This window comes from Mytilus trossulus, chromosome 1 (assembly GCF_036588685.1).
Source record: "Mytilus trossulus isolate FHL-02 chromosome 1, PNRI_Mtr1.1.1.hap1, whole genome shotgun sequence".
NCBI lineage: Eukaryota > Metazoa > Mollusca > Bivalvia > Mytilida > Mytilidae > Mytilus > Mytilus trossulus.
In genome coordinates, this window is record NC_086373.1 from 7,721,256 (window position 1) to 7,739,001 (window position 17,746).

Genomic DNA, 17,746 nt, shown 5'->3' on the forward strand with positions numbered 1-17,746 from the left:
CCTCTGGAACCCTCTCCCTGGATCCGCCACTGAAGTCTGTAATATATGACACATGTGCAGTGTGTTAAGTTGTTGCAACTTGTTTTGTTCTTGGTACCAATATTTCAGGTTATGCATTTACTCAATAGCTATACCTGATATGTGAACAATACTTAGTGTTTCTATCTTATTTGTCTTTCATTTATTGTTTTCTAAAAACATCAGGCTGTTGGTTTTCTTATTCTAATGAATTTACATTTTAATGTGTCAGGGTCTTCTATAGTTTCAATGCTACAGCAATGTAAGCAGTATGGGCTTTTATTCATTGTTGAAGGCAGTACAATACCTCCAATTGCTTACAGCAACTAAAGATAACCACTGTATTACAGGCTCCTGGTTTTGGTATAGTAGATACTTAATGTGGTGGGTAAAATATGTTAGCCAGTGGTCAACCTTTCCCTAAGGAATGACAATACAGTTATGAAGGTGTATAAAATATTTAATTTTAAAATTAAAATAACAAACAATATATCTGTCAATTTTATAGAATTATTTACTTTCAGTTGTTCTGATTTATTTTAGTAAATCAAATTAAAAGTGTAATAATGTTATTTTACGTTTCAAACATATATAAGAAAAAGTTACATTTGTGGATTTTAAATTATGAAAATTTACGAAAAATAAAACAATGCCATTATTTTTAAACTGAAAAAAGGTAATTATGAGGTAAGGCAGTATGACACATTTGACTGATGTTATTAATTTCGTGTCATAATTGAGATTTTTCAGAGTTGAGAAGAACAAAACATAGTTGTAAAACTGTGACTGTCTGTCTCTTTGAAGCACAGGTTGTGCTTTATATTAGTTGAAGTTCACAACATGTAAGTAAAAAAAAAAAAAGGATTTTGTATAATCTCATCATTTACTGAATTATCTTACATTATAAAAGAATGTATATTGAAAAAGAAGGATGTATTTTTAACATGTACTAAAAATCGTACCATCTTTTATTCAAATAAAAATATGTTCATCATTTTAAAAAAATCACAAAAATTGTATTGACCATTATATAATGTCTTCTGATATAAATCGATAAATATCAAGCTGATATAAGACAGATCAACTACAATAATTGAAATGTCTGAAGGACGGAATATATGCATGTATAAAATTATATGTATGTACTGAAATAGGTTAAAATTTTAACAAACAAAAAATGGGACCAGCCCATGTATATAATATAGATATCACAGTGGTTAACATGATTTACTAGATGATTGGAATGTCATTATATCTGGCTGTTCTGATCAACAGTGCCTGAAAATATAAAAGATAATTCATGACTTTAAGGAGATGTGGGGTATATGACAATGAGAGATCAAATATTGTTGTAAATTAAGCCATTTTCCTCTACTTTTTTTGTATTTCTTTGAACATTACTTTTATTATTAAATTTTTTGTTCTATTGCCCTACCTAAACAATATTGCAAGGTTTTTATTATTGCGCAAAATGTTACAGAGTTGTAACCACAACAATTTAACTTGCAATTTGAAACAATTATATTAATTAAACAGGATTTTCTAAAATTAAAATTGCATTCAAGTCTAAAATGACAAAATCGCAAAAATAATTGCACACAATAATTTCTGAATTTACAGTAGTAAAATACTAATGCAAAGATGATATCAAATAACAGGAATTTCATGTACACCAAATTAAAGCTTCAAATCCAATATTATGTTTGAAAATCTGTCTCTATTTGAAGTAGACCTACCCACAGAGTTGCCTACATCCAATCAGTGTATAGTTATAAAGTCTATCATTGTAAGTATCCACACCAGGCTGACACCCACCAGTCATATTGTACCAAAAGGAGCAGGCAAAGGATGAAGAACGGTCATAACACGCTACAAATAAAACATAAGTATTAAATATCCACACCAGGCTGACACCAACCAGTCATATGCTACCAAAAAGAGCAGGCAAAGGGTGATGATCTTTCATAACAAGTTACAAACAAAACAAGTATTAAATGTCTACATCATTCTAACACTGACCAGTCATATTGTACCAAAAAGAGCAGGCAAAGGGTGATGATCTTTCATAACAAGTTACAAACAAAACAAGTATTAAATATCTACAACATTCTGACACTGACCAGTCATATTGTACCAAAAAGAGCAGGCAAAGGCTGATGATCTTTCATAACGCCCTACAATAAACAAAGTGTTTCAAAATGTACAGCAGCATTCAGATGTATTTATGTACTGCATTTGCTTGAAGCTTACTTTTTGGTCACAGGCACTTGTCTCTAAAAAAAATATTCCTATATACCTTAATATAACACAGGCACTTGTCTCTAAAAAAAATATTCCTATATACCTTAATATAACACGTGTTATATTAAGGTACATAGGAATTTTTTTTTAGAGACAAGTGCCTGTGTTTTTGGTGAGTTAGTTGTGACTAGACTGACTAAAACATGCTAACATATAATTGGGCAAACTTAACCTTTGGTAAGATAGTTGTGTCTGGACTGGCTATAGCACAAACGTACCTACGATAGAGCAAACGTAACTGTTGGTGAGATAGTTTTGAGTGGACTGGATGTGGCACAAGCTAACATATAATTCGGCAAACTTTTCTGTTTGTGAGATAGTTATGACTGGACTGGCTGTAGCACAAGTATACATACGATAGAGCAAACTTTACTGTTGGTGAGATAGTTGTGACTGGACTGACTAGCACAAACTAACATATAATGGGGCAAACTTATCTGTGGATGAGATAATTGTGAATGGACTGGCTGTGGCACAAGATAACATACATACCCGTTGGTAAGATAGTTGTGACTGGACCGAGAAGCTCACATATAATGGGACAAACTTAACCATTTATGGTATAGTTGTGACTGGACTGACTAGCACAAGCTTACTCATAATGTGGAAAACTGTTTTGTCAGTGAGATAGCTGTGACTGGACTGACGTTACCACAAGCTAACATATAATGTGATGAACTTACTTGTTGGTAAGATAGTTGTGACTGGACTGACTGAACCACAAGCTAACATATAATGGGACATGCGTTCCCGGTGATATAGTTGTGACTGGACTGGGAGCACAAGCTAGCATATAACAAGGCAAACTTAGCTGTTGGTGAGATAGTTGTGACTGGACTGGCTGTAGCACAAGGAACATTTAATGAGGCAAACTTACCTGTTGGTGAGATATTTGTGGCTGGACTGGCTAAAGCAGAAGGTAACATATAATGGGACAAACTTATCTGTTGGTGAGATAGTTGTGACTGAACTCATTGTAGCACAAGCTAACATATAATTGGGCAAACTTAATTGTTAGTGAGATAGTTGTTGCTTGACTGACTGTGACACAAGGTTACATGTAATGGGACAAACCTACCCGTTGGTGAGATAGTTGTTGTTGGACTGCCAGTGGCTGTAGCATAAGCTAACATATAATAGGGAGAACCTACCTGTTAGTGAGATAGTTGTGACTAGACTGGTTGTGGCAGAAGCTAACATATCAGGCAAACATACCTGTTGGAGAGATAATTGTTGCTTGACTGACTGTGACACAAGGTTACATATAGTGGGACAAACCTACCCGTTGGTGAGACAGTTGTTGCTGGACTGGTTCTGACAGAAGCTAACATATGAGGCAAACATACCTGTTGGAGACATAGTTGTGACTAGACTGGCTGTAAAACATGCTAACATATAAGGTTGCAAACTTACCTGTTGGTGAGATAGTTGTGACTGGACTGGTTGTGACAGAAGCTAACATATGAGGCAAACATACCTGTTGGTGAGATAGTTGTGACTGGACTGGCTGTAGCACATGACAGTTCAGGACAACACCCAGGAAATGACAGTGTAGTATTTGCTACAGGTACACAGTTAGGGCTGTCAGGATTGTAACTATCTGTTACCTCAGTGCAACTGTAATAGAACGATTTCGCATGAAACAGAACTTAAATTATTGATCAAAACTACTAACTGCATTTTATAGATAAAAAACACAATAAATGATTTCATGTTTATGCCATTTTAACGATGATGACTGTTCATTTACATATTTATAAATAGCACACTTATGGATTGAGTAGTAAGGAATAATTTTATAATTGGGCTTTATAGGTTCCTGTAAGCGATGTTTGTTATGTCAGCAACATGCATCGTATCGTAGTACTACCCTAATGTTAGGTGGGTATTTGCCAAAAAGGTGTGATAAAGTGTACGGGTGCATACCGTATTACTGAGCTCATTGTTAAAATAACAAGGGTGACTGCAGATTTTTGTAAAATGTATCTCTATACCTGAATTGGGATAGAAAAATCATCATAGACATACACTGTCATAACATGGAAGTATTATGTCAATATAATACTTCCATGGTTATAATAAGCAGCTAAAAGCGAATCAATTATATTTGGACACAGTGGTAGATAATTGACTGGAGTTTTAATTAGTGCAATTGGTGTTGATTAATTAATCTGGTAATTGAACTGTTACCCCATACTGCTTTTTATCTCTATTTTAATTACATTATGGGGTTGACTTTGTTGTTATATTTACTTACATTCGATACTCTTTAAAAAAAAAAATTTTGATCACCAAAAATCTTTTTTTTTCGGTAAATGCTTCATTTTATGTTTCATTATGACTTAGGCTCTTCATCTTACATTGTAGATATGGTGTTATTTTAACACTTGAATTATATATACTTTAACTTATTAGATGTACAAACTTACTTAAAAAAGTGATAATATACCTATACTTACTTTAAAAAAGAATTAAAGTTAAATAAATTGTTAAGATTCAAACAATATATCAATAGATACAATTAATAGTCTACGAATCATTCATTTGTTGTTACCTGTGTAAAATAAGATAGTTCTTGAGTGTCCCATGCCAGCATCTGTTTCTATCGCATCCTCCGGTTGTCGCCCATACATCGCCATGAGCTCGGATCGTACCCAAGTCATCAATACAATCTGGTAAAGAATAAATATCTTGTTTAAATTCACGAATGACTGAAGAGGTTAACAGTATGCAGTATCGTTTCTACCAAAAATAATCAGGTCAAGGATCTCATTTCAACAAGGATATAATGAATTTCAAAAGGTAGGGTGTCTTAAATTTATGCAGCTATTTTGTAATAACATCTTAAAAGATACAACAAAGATATGTGTGTACATGTCTCTCTTCATGCAATAACTTGGCTGTTTTTTTTGAGAAATTACCCACATTGTACACAAAATGTGCAGTGGGCATTCTAAACAAAAGCTTTCGGGTAGACGTCAGTGACACAGTAATCCAGCAGCGAAAAACACCCAACTTTCCTGTAATCTAATATGACTTGTATAAATAATCAAGACGTGTTACTAATAATATATCATAACATTATCAGTATGTTTTGTCATCGATCTCCCGTCTATCGGTTTCAAAGAATATTAATATAAATACGTACGTTCTACTGTTAGAAAATTAGTGATGTGAATTTTTATTAATGAAGGAAAACTTATTTCAAATAAATACATTTTTCTTTATAAATAAATTTACAAGAATACCATGCATTTCATCTGAGACTATAGTAACTACTATAACACTTGTGTTCTGTGTTACAGTAGTTTCAGATTTCATGATGTATAATTGATCATTCAAAAATCCCTGTGTAGTTAAATAAAAAATAAAAGCAAAATAATTTAAAATCAATTGATATCTTTTTAATGCTACCTTTCTAAATTCTGCCAGATTTATAAATGTAGTGATTTATTTAGATAGTATAATATTTTCCATGGAAACAAACCACAAAAGTAATATCAACAAGTTACAACTTACCAGATGTGTATTCTACCTTAGACACAATCCTCGGGTCTGATATGATGGATAATGTGAAAACACTTGTAGGCACAAAAACATATATAAACAAACTCAAGGCAGAGGCTTTCATTCTCTCCTTTTTCTTCGCCATTTTGACTGACTTTTTTATTGTGAAGACTTTGATCACGTGGTTCGATTTGTTTGTCAATATTTACTCGTGTACATTTAATCTTTAAATAGTTAAAGATTTTACCTATACATTATATAGTACACACTATATCACACTTTATTGTACGTATGACCAGTTATACCTATCACTGACCAACAGCTGAGAAGGTAAGCTTATTATATTAACTATTAAATGCATTACAATGGCAATTAATGCACGAGGCCGCAGCTAAAATGTCATAAGCAAGAGATTTATTAATGTAGTCATCTGTTTTTATTATTTCTTTCATTCATTTTACTTTTTATTTTTTTAGTAACACGTGTGCTTATAATTGGGCACATAATTTGAATGTTTTATTTGCATTGTTTGCAATGCATATTTCAACTGTCTATGTTTGTACCACACACATAACCTACTATGCTTGTCTTGCCATGCTATATGTTTGAATCAACTCTGATACATTTTGCCATGCTATATGTTTGAATCAACTCTGATACAATCCCTGATTTTGTTATCCATTCTTAATAAAAGCAACTGCAAAGTTGCAATGTATATGCGTTTATAATTCAATCAAGACGACGTATATAAGACAATTATAGTTATTTATGATAAAGGTTACCTGTTCAACATTGTAATAAGATCTCTAAATATTGTTTTTATTGGTATAAATATTGATGTTTATCTTTAAATTAAAACCATTCTAAAGACTTGTTAAACACATATTTATATACCAAAATAGAATTTTCAGCAATAAAATATTGGCTTCATATACTTGAATCAAATAATTCACTTGCCCAAAAAATTTATAAAGCAACTGAAAAAAATAACTCTTGGATAATAAATATGAAAAATCTCATTTCAAGACTTGGATTTCATTTTATAAATCTAAATCCTATTGATATTAAGATGTATTTAAAACCCATTCAAGAAAGAATTAATGATATAGCCTTCCAAAAGCAAGAAACTGACATCAATCAAAATAAAAAATTGATTTTTTTTAATATACTTTATAAACCAAATAAAAGACCATCTTATGTTGATCAATGCAAATCCAAAAGTGATAGATCAATATTATGTAAATTGAGGTTAAGTGCTCATACTTTATCTATTGAAAGAGGGCGATATCTAAAAATACCAAAGCAGAGTAGGGTATGTCTTTGCTGCAACAATGGAGACATTGAAGATGAACTTCACTTTCTTTTAAAATGTTCCTCCTATAAATATGTGAGAGATAACCTTATTAAAAAATTAAATAATGTTCTATTGAACAACAAATTTCCTTCCTTATCATATAACTTGCTTATATCAATTCTAAATAGTAACTCCCAAACAATATTAAAAATTGTTGTCAACTATTTGAATGAATGCTTGTTGGTGAGAAACTCATTATTAAAAGGTACTTGATTTCTGTAATAATGTATATGCTTCTCATTTATTTTTTTTATATATTTCTCTCATAATAATATCCACTGTCACTCCTTCATTGTATATATGTTATTGTAGTTAGTCTTTAATTTGTTGCCATAACCATTTATTGTCAATGTGTTAGTGCTAATAAAGTTATCTTATCTTATCTTATACATATTCACGGATATACAATATGTCGATACTTGTATTGGGCATTGCATAATATATTGTTTTTCTCTCACTGTTAATGATGTTTTTGCCTGTACCAAAGCAGGACTACGACAGTTGTTATCCATTCGACGTTTGATGTGTTTCAGCATTTGATTTTGCCTTTCGATTAGGGACATTCCGTTTTAATTTTACTTTAATTATACTAACTCATTGGATTTTGGATAGTTATTGATTGCTAATTTATTCTTAGATGCATAATATTTTTATATAATTAAGTTATTGGCGATGCTACTAGTAACTGCGAGTACGCTAAGATCTGCACTTATGTGTCTTTTTTGTTTAGTTTAAACATGTTTATTAATAGTGGATTGGGAAACATTTTTTGCAAGTTATATCAATCCCTTTCCATTTTTCGGGTGCGAGTGCTGCCTTGTCATATGCTTGTAGCGGCATTTGTCTGCCCTTTTTCAACATCTACAAGGATGTCTTTAACGTGCAAGAGATGTGGCTCTCTTTTAATTTATCGCCACCTTCCAACGGACTATCCTCGTCTCTCTTGTTGTTGTAAGGGATGTATAAATACCCTGATACGTCCGGTCTGTGCGTTTGTTATAGATGATTTTCTGCTTTGCATCGAATTGATGAGTTAAGCCATTTTCAACGGATTTTTATAGTTGGTACCGTAACACCACTGTCCCCGGTTAGTGGAAGATTCAGCGCTCATACACATTCTTAACCTCACCAATTTCTTTATGTACTGGTCCCAAGTCAGGAGAATGTAGTTCAGTGGGTATGGTTTGTTCATGTCATATTTGTTTTCGTATAAATTAGCCGTTAGTTTTCTCAATTAAATTGTTTCAAGTCGGTGCCTGTTTTTTCCGACTTTACGTTTTTTCATTGTTGAAGGCTGCATAGTAATTGTTAAAACAACTTCATCTGAGCTTTGGTGAATAGTTGGTCTCTTTAGTAATCATACCACATGTCATTTTCTTTATAAGAGTTAAGTATGTGGTATAAATATTTAATATTGAATACTAGTATTCATTGCAAACTTCGAGATAAAAATATACAAAATCCTGCTCGCCAGCGCTTGTGTTTTAAAGTAGTAATGCTCTTGCTTTTTAAGCATGTTACAATATACTCTTGCATTTTCAGTACCATCACCATGTTGAACTGTTCCAATGAATATCCACGGACCGAAGTTTTGTACAGAGGTAATTTTAAATCTGTTATAATACGCAAGTTTACCGTTAAGATTGACACAAATAAGCAAGTAAAGTCCTATTTACTATTGTTGATAGTATATCTTTTTCCCTCATGTTTCAATACACAGGCAGAATAGCAAAGCTGAATTTTGTACAAACGATTCCATTGATTAAGTGACAATTATACTAAAGAATAAAGTGAAAAGAAAAAAGGAAATAACACAATAATATATATTTAAATAAGTGTTGTATTGTAGTTGAATTGTACACTTTTTTAGGCGCTTATACCATTTGTTTTTTTAATACATTTATCGTTTCTCGTAAAGATTAACAAACACATTGATCTTGAACTAAAGAGAATAGTCCTGAATACTAAACTAAAATATTCTGTAATGCCTGTGGCTGTCATAAACACGTAACAACCATCACAATTGTAAATATAAAGTAGATAAATTATGAATATATGTAAATAATGTATTTTCTTACAAGTAAAATTAAGAAATTAACCAAGTTTCTAAAATTTGTTTTCTAACAATGTTTAAGTTATCGAATGAGACATTTTATGTAATATGTGACTATCTTCACTGACATTATTGATTTTCCTGAACATGCATGACATATTTGCCACGGGACGTTAAAGAAACTATAACAAACATCAATCATTGTTCATCAGCCATATAAGATGTGATTGGTAATCTATACGTTGTGACAATTTGTGTAAGTTTTACATACAGGGCCAATCGGGAAGACGTGCAGATGCTTAATAACTTGTTTCGTCCACCATACATATGTATGATATATATGGCAGTCGTTTCTCCAATTCGTTTAGGAGATGGACGTCTAAATTCTCTGTACAACTATTTAAGCATTCTTTGGTATAGAAAATACTAATCGAAAATACTTTTATATTGCAAGTTTCAGAAAAAAAAAGACATTTATCTTTGTCTAATATGTCGGAGATGAGAAATATGTATAACTCGTGGAAGACAGTCCCACAGTTTAAAAAAATCTAATATTTGTTTAATTCTGATTTCTTAATGTCCATGCAAATAAAGTCATCATAGATACCGAAATTTCGAAAGGTTTAACCAGATTAAGCTACGATTATTTATTACTGGGTTCGAAAATCCAAAGTATTTATAAAAAAACATCAAAGTTTTGTAAACAGTTAATTTATAATTATGACCATATCAATGAAAGTTATATATTCGCGCTATTACGATTGTATGACTACGATCGTTTGTCATCATTCTTAAACTAAAAAAATACATCCTTCTCTTTGAAATATGATCAGTTTAACCTTGATTCAACCTTCACTTTAGAATTAAATCAGTAACTTTTGATCGATGAACACGATCACAACTTATAATATCAAATGTTGGATGACATCATTCTTCCAGCGATCATGGGGGTCAAAACAAATACCTGAAGTAAAACAAAACTAAAACACAATTAAGTAATTATATAAAGATTATAAGATGGGATATGAATGCAAATGAGACAGTCACAGGACACAATATGACGTAGATGTAAGCAACTATATATATTGAGACCATCAATGAGCAAAACCAATACCATCGACTCCGCTTTAAGGGCATACGATACAGTTTTGATCCTGTGTTTTTGACCCGTATTTACAAGTTCATGAAAATTTGCATATAGGCTAGTTTTTACCTGATTAAATCAAATATGTAATAAAAATATACCTTCATGTGCTACTTTTTAAATAAAATGAGGTCGAAATTTTGTATATTTGCTCAAAATTCAGATTTGTGGCCGTAATATCTTTTTCGAAAGAAAGACATAACTTTTTTGTTATAAAAGATAAACACAAACTGTTTTTTGTTAAATAATCGGTAATTTCTGTATTTTATAAATATCCTAAAAAAATATGCATTTTTTTTATTCAGAAATAACTCATATTTATCAAATGTTCATGAATTGAGGAAAAAACGTCATTTTTTACTGCATGTTTATCAAAATTTAAAAAAATCCTCTATTTACAGTTTTATAAAATTTGGGTCACATAATCTCCCTGCAAAATGAAACAAATGGCGTTTTGAAAAATAGGGGTCCATGAACTCGTTTTCAAATTAAATCAGTTTGAATGATGAAAAATTATTATATATGCACAAAACAATGATAATATTAATAATTAAAATGTGATAGACAGGTAACAGCGACAGGTTACCCTTTTGGGCCATGTACACACATAATGTGGTGAGGTTATACATGATTGCGAGCGTAAAAGCTCAGTTTATATGTGTATTTCAGATCTGAAAGAAAACCAGTACCCTGACGTGATAGTAGCTTTGACAATATGTTGTATATTATGTGTGGCGATGGTAGTATTATACATAGAGGCAGTATACTTTGTGTTCAGATTTCACAGCAACAAACGACAGAAAATAAGGATCATGTTCTTACTAGCTTTATGTCCTGTAAGTTACACTAGATATATATACGTATTGTGTTCTTACTAGCTTTATGTCCTGTAAGTAACACTAGATATATATATATATATATATACAACTCGTCTGAACATCAACCCAACAATGTTAGATCTGTAAATTTGCTTTCGCAAATTTTTGGTTCTTCCCTCGCCGGGTATATATATATACGTATTGTGTTCTTACTAGCTTTATGTCCTGTAAGTTACACTAGATATATATACATATTGTGTTCTTACTAGCTTTATGTCCTGTAAGTTACACTAGATATATATACGTATTGTGTTCTTACTAGCTTTATGTCCTGTAAGTTACACTAGATATATATATACATATTGTGTTCTTACTAGCTTTATGTCCTGTAAGTTACACTAGATATATATACGCATTGTGTTCTTAATAGCTTTATGTCCTGTAAGTTACACTAGATATATATACGTATTGTGTTCTTACTAGCTTTATGTCCTGTAAGTTACACTAGATATATATACATATTGTGTTCTTACTAGTTTTATGTCCTGTAAGTTACACTAGATATATATACACATTGTGTTCTTACTAGCTTTATGTCCTGTAAGTTACACTAGATATATATATACGTATTGTGTTCTTACTAGCTGTATGTCCTGTAAGTTACACTAGATATATATACGTATTATGTTCTTACTAGCTTTATGTCCTGTAAGTTACACTAGATATATATATACATATTGTGTTCTTACTAGGTTTATGTCCTGTAAGTTACACTAGATATATATACGTATTGTGTTCTTACTAGCTTTATGTCCTGTAAGTTACACTAGATATATATACGCATTGTGTTCTTAATAGCTTTATGTCCTGTAAGTTACACTAGATATATATATACGTATTGTGTTCTTACTAGGTTTATGTCCTGTAAGTTACACTAGATATATATACGTTTTGTGTTCTTACTAGCTTTATGTCCTGTAAGTTACACTAGATATATATATATATTGTGCTCTAACTAGCTTTATGTCCTGTAAGTTACACTAGATATATATACGCATTGTGTTCTTACTAGCTTTATGTCCTGTAAGTTACACTAGATATATATACGCATTGTGTTCTTAATAGCTTTAATTTCTGTAAGTTACACTAGATATATATACGTATTGTGTTCTTACTAGGTTTATGTCCTGTAAGTTACACTAGATATATACACGTATTGTGTTCTTACTAGTTTTATGTCCTGTAAGTTACACTAGATATATATACGCATTGTGTTCTTACTAGCTTTATGTCCTGTAAGTTACACTAGATATATATACGTTTTGTGTTCTTACTAGCTTTATGTCCTGTAAGTTACACTAGATATGTATACGTATTGTGTTCTTACTAGGTTTATGTCCTGTAAGTTACACTAGATATATACACGTATTGTGTTCTTACTAGTTTTATGTCCTGTAAGTTACATTAGATATATATATACATATTGTGTTCTTACTAGGTGTATGTCCTGTAAGTTACACTAGATATATATACATATTGTGTTCTTACTAGCTTTATGTCTGTAAGTTACACTAGATATATATACGTATTGTGTTCTTACTAGCTTTATGTCCTGTTAGTTACACTAGATATGTATACGTATTGTGTTCTGACTAGCTTTAAGTCCTGTAAGTTACCCTAGATATATATACGTATTGTGTTCTTACTAGCTTTATGTCCTGTAAGTTACACTAGATATGTATACGTATTGTGTTCTTACTAGCTTTATATCCTGTAAGTTACACTAGATATATATACGTATTGTGTTCTTACTAGCTTTATGTCCTTTAAGTTACACTAGATATATATTTATATACGTATTGTGTTCTTATTAGCTTTCTGTCCTGTAAGTTACACTAGATATATATATACGCATTGTGCTCTAACTAGCTTTATGGCCTGTAAGTTACACTAGATATATATACGCATTGTGTTCTTACTAGCTTACGCATATATATATACGTATTGTGTTCTTACTAGCTTTATGTCCTGTAAGTTACACTAGATATATATACGTATTGTGTTCTTACTAGCTTTATGTCCTGTAAGTTACACTAGATATATATACACATTGTGTTCTTACTAGCTTTATGTCCTGTAAGTTACGCTAGATATATATACGTATTGTGTTCTTACTAGCTGTATGTCCTGTAAGTTACACTAGATATATATACGTATTGTGTTCTTACTAGCTTTATGTCCTGTAAGTTACACTAGATATATATACGTATTGTGTTCTTACTAGCTTTATGTCCTGTAAGTTACACAAGATATATATACGTATTTTGTTCTAACTAGCTTTATGTCCTGTAAGTTACACTAGATATATATACGTATTGTGTTCTTACTAGCTTTATGTCCTGTAATTTACACTAGATATGTATACGTATTGTGTTCTTACTAGCTTTATGTCCTGTAAATTACACTAGATATATATACGCATTGTGTTCTTACTAGCTTTATGGCCTGTAAGTTAAACTAGATATATATACTTATTGTGTTCTAACTAGCTTTATGTCCTGTAAGTTACACTAGATATATATACGCATTGTGTTCTTACTAGCTTTATGGCCTGTAAGTTACACTAGATATATATACGCATTGTGTTCTTACTAGCTTTATGGCCTGTAAGTTACACTAGATATATATACGCATTGTGTTCTTAATAGCTTTATGTCCTGTAAGTTACGCTAGATATATATATACGTATTGTGTTCTTACTAGCTTTATGTCCTGTAAGTTACACTAGATATATATATACGTATTGTGTTCTTACTAGCTTTATGTCCTGTAAGTTACACTAGATATGTATACGTATTGTGTTCTTACTAGCCTTATGTCCTGTAAGTTACGCTTGATATATATACGTATTGTGCTCTTACTAGCTGTATGTCCTGTAAGTTACACTAGATATATATATACGTATTGTGTTCTTACTAGGTTTATGTCCTGTAAGTTACCTTAGATATATATACGTTTTGTGTTCTTACTAGGTTTATGTCCTGTAAGTTACACTAGATATATATATATATACGTATTGTGCTCTTACTAGCTTTATGTCCTGTAAGTTACACTAGATATGTATACGTATTGTGTTCTTACTAGCTTTATGTCCTGTAAGTTACACTAGATATATACATATACGTATTGTGTTCTTACTAGGTTTATGTCCTGTAAGTTACCTTAGATATATATACGTTTTGTGTTCTTACTAGGTTTATGTCCTGTAAGTTACACTAGATATATATATATACGTATTGTGCTCTTACTAGCTTTATGTCCTGTAAGTTACACTAGATATGTATACGTATTGTGTTCTTACTAGCTTTATGTCCTGTAAGTTACACTAAATATATGTATACGTATTGTGTTCTTACTAGGTGTATGTCCTGTAAGTTACCTTAGATATATATACGTTTTGTGTTCTTACTAGCTTTATGGCCTGTAAGTTACACTAGATATATATATACGTATTGTGTTCTTACTAGCTTTATGTCCTGTAAGTTACACTAGATATATATATACGTTTTGTGTTCTTACTAGGTTTATGTCCTGTAAGATACACTAGATATATATATACGTTTTGTGTTCTTACTAGGTTTATGTCCTGTAAGTTACACTAGATATATATATACGTATTGTGCTCTTACTAGCTTTATGTCCTGTAAGTTACACTAGATATGTATACGTATTGTGTTCTTACTAGCTTTATGTCCTGTAAGTTACACTAGATATGTATACGTATTATGTTCTTACTAGGTTTATGTCCTGTAAGTTACCTTAGATATATATACGTTTTGTGTTCTTACTAGCTTTATGGCCTGTAAGTTACACTAGATATATATAAACGTATTGTGTTCTTACTAGCTTTATGTCCTGTAAGTTACACTAGATATGTATACGTATTGTGTTCTTACTAGCCTTATGTCCTGTAAGTTACGCTAGATATATATACGTATTGTGCTCTTACTAGCTGTATGTCCTGTAAGTTACACTAGATATATGTATACGTATTGTGTTCTTACTAGGTTTATGTCCTGTAAGTTACCTTAGATATATATACGTTTTGTGTTCTTACTAGCTTTATGGCCTGTAAGTTACACTAGATATATATATACGTATTGTGTTCTTACTAGCTTTATGGCCTGTAAGTTACACTAGATATATATACGTATTGTGTTCTTACTAGCTTTATGTCCTGTAAGTTACACTAGATATATATACGTATTGTGCTCTTTCTAGCTTTATGTCCTGTTAGTTTACATAAGATCAAGGATCATGGTCTTGCTCTATGTCCAGTAAGTTTCCATGTTCTCAGATACTGTGGATTCATTATTTTCGTGGGTATCAATTTTTGTGGATTAAGCAAAACTTGCATGTTTGTTGAAAATTTAATTTCGTGGTTCACCTTTACCTACGAAATCCACGAAAATTGGTATAGAACGAACAATAATGATTTCACAGTATTCAATAGTTACCCAAATACATGCATAAATTAGTGAAACATGGGTTTCTGTTGTTTAAAATAGATAACTTGATTATACAATGTCATTTTTGGTCGCCTTTAGATCGACAATCGAGTATAAAGATATGTAATGTGTTTAATCAAAAGAAAAAGAAACAGTCTTAAAAAAGACAGGAGTCGTAAAAAATACTTATAATGTTGTAAATATTTTCGACAAGCCATTAACACATATAGAATTATTGAATCGGTCTATGAAATTTACACCGTCTCTGAAACAACACCAGGGACACCAGTTTTAAAGTGCTTTCAGTTACTGTAATTATCATTTTAAAGATATACTAATACATTATTTTGAATGCAATCTTATTAAATTCGATGTTATCATACGTTATCCACCCTAAGGGAGCGTAGCGTAACATAACATCGGATTTTAATCTGATTGTTTTGATATAAATACATATTGTTGAAGGCCTTACGATGACCTCTAGTTGATCATAGTTTTTAATTTCGGTGTCATTTGGTCACATGTGGTGAATTGTCCCATACCACATCCTATTTAATATAAGAATAAGAAGATGTGGTATGATTGACAATGAGACAACTCTTCACATAAGACCAAATGGCACAAAAATCAACACTAATATAAAATAAAAGAAGAATGTGTCCATAAGAAACAGATGCCCTCGATTTTAAACATGCAACAATCAATAAACTAATTCGAACCTACTGACCTTTTTTTCTTTGAAACTTAATACATACAAACTCAGTAATTTTACCATTAAAAAAGGCATAACTCGAGAAAAACGAAAGTGAGGCCACCAACATTCGAACTTGAATCCGAATGTAATTGTAGTAACGTTGTCTTTAAGTTTCGTCAAATTTAGTTTTGGTAAAAGTAAAGTTAGATTGCAGAAACAGCAATTTAGCAATTTTACCATTAACATAGAGGTATGTATAAAGAACAGTGAAAGTGATGCCACACACATTCGAGCTTGTCCTGTGTTTGGTGGTAATAAAATGTCATTGTATGAAGCATTGGAATAATGTTATTTTAATAAGAAAGGTTATTTGACATGATGTTATATTTGTTTGAATTAAAGTGAATTAGATAGACAGTATACTAATTACACAAATAGTTTAGCAATAAGATATACAGTTTGATTACTCATGTTCAAAGCAGATTCGTTACCTTGTGAATTTTTGAACGACTATGGCTAACGGCGTTATTTTTTGTCTCCACACGCAACACGATTCGTGGGACACATAAATAGTGGTCGCCCTTCACTCCGCCTATTTTTTCAGCTTAGTTTGCCTCAACCAGATGTTATGAAACTGATACACAATGCTTCTTACAACAACACGCAGATCAAGTTTGAAATTCAAGTGGTCGACATCACTTTTTTCTTTTTAGAGTTATGCTCTTTTTACAAAAGGAAAATGCTTATTTTTTTGTTTCCGTTCTTTAACTTAAGTTTGCCTCGTCCAAATGTTATGAAACTTATACACGATGATTATTACCATATAACTCAGATCCAATACGATTTTGGGTAGCATCACTTGTATCCTTCTTGAGTTATGTCCCTTTATAACGTTAAATGCAAGCAAGGACATCATCTTTATCCCATGGACACATTTGCCATTTGTTTTTTTTTAAGGTGCAATGTCCTTTAGAAATATAAATTCTTTGAAAATTGCATTGTTAGTGCCCTCAAATGTACAATTCTTGTTTATTAATTGTAATACTAGCTCTATTGAAGATGAATACCATTTTATACTTGAATGTAAAAAATATAGTCAGATTCGAGAAAAGTATATAAAAAAGTATTATTGGAGAAATCCTTCTACATTCAAACTTATCCAGTTGTTATCTGTCAGAAATATTAAAGAATTGAATAACTTAGGTATATTTCTAAAATCTGCTGAAAAACTTAGAATTTAATTGCAGTAAATTATATTTTTGTTCTCACTTTATTTAAGTATAATATCATTCTCCGCTCGTATTTTGTATTTTGTATTATGTATTATGTATTATGTATTATGTATTATA

The 17,746-nt window shown here is 31.3% G+C and overlaps 2 protein-coding genes across 3 annotated transcripts in view; one reads left to right on the forward strand and one right to left on the reverse strand.

The window, feature by feature from the left end:
- On the reverse strand, positions 1-6,027 carry LOC134714139 (uncharacterized). Its single transcript, XM_063575385.1, has 5 exons — positions 5,839-6,027; positions 4,874-4,991; positions 3,797-3,936; positions 1,755-1,887; positions 1-1,296 (listed from the first exon to the last, which is right to left on the reverse strand). Exons 1-5 carry the CDS (start codon positions 5,969-5,971, stop codon positions 1,287-1,289), a joined length of 534 nt encoding a protein of 177 aa, XP_063431455.1. The 5' UTR covers positions 5,972-6,027; the 3' UTR covers positions 1-1,286.
- The window catches only part of LOC134714120 (organic solute transporter subunit alpha-like), a 22,244-nt gene continuing 10,514 nt past the window's right edge, over positions 6,017-17,746 (forward strand). For both annotated transcript variants that reach the window (XM_063575370.1, XM_063575376.1), the window contains exons 1-3: positions 6,017-6,156; positions 8,723-8,781; positions 11,047-11,213. In XM_063575370.1, coding sequence (XP_063431440.1) covers positions 8,733-8,781; positions 11,047-11,213 — 216 coding nt within the window. In that variant the 5' untranslated portion in view covers positions 6,017-6,156; positions 8,723-8,732. The remainder of the gene's footprint in view (positions 6,157-8,722; positions 8,782-11,046; positions 11,214-17,746) is intronic.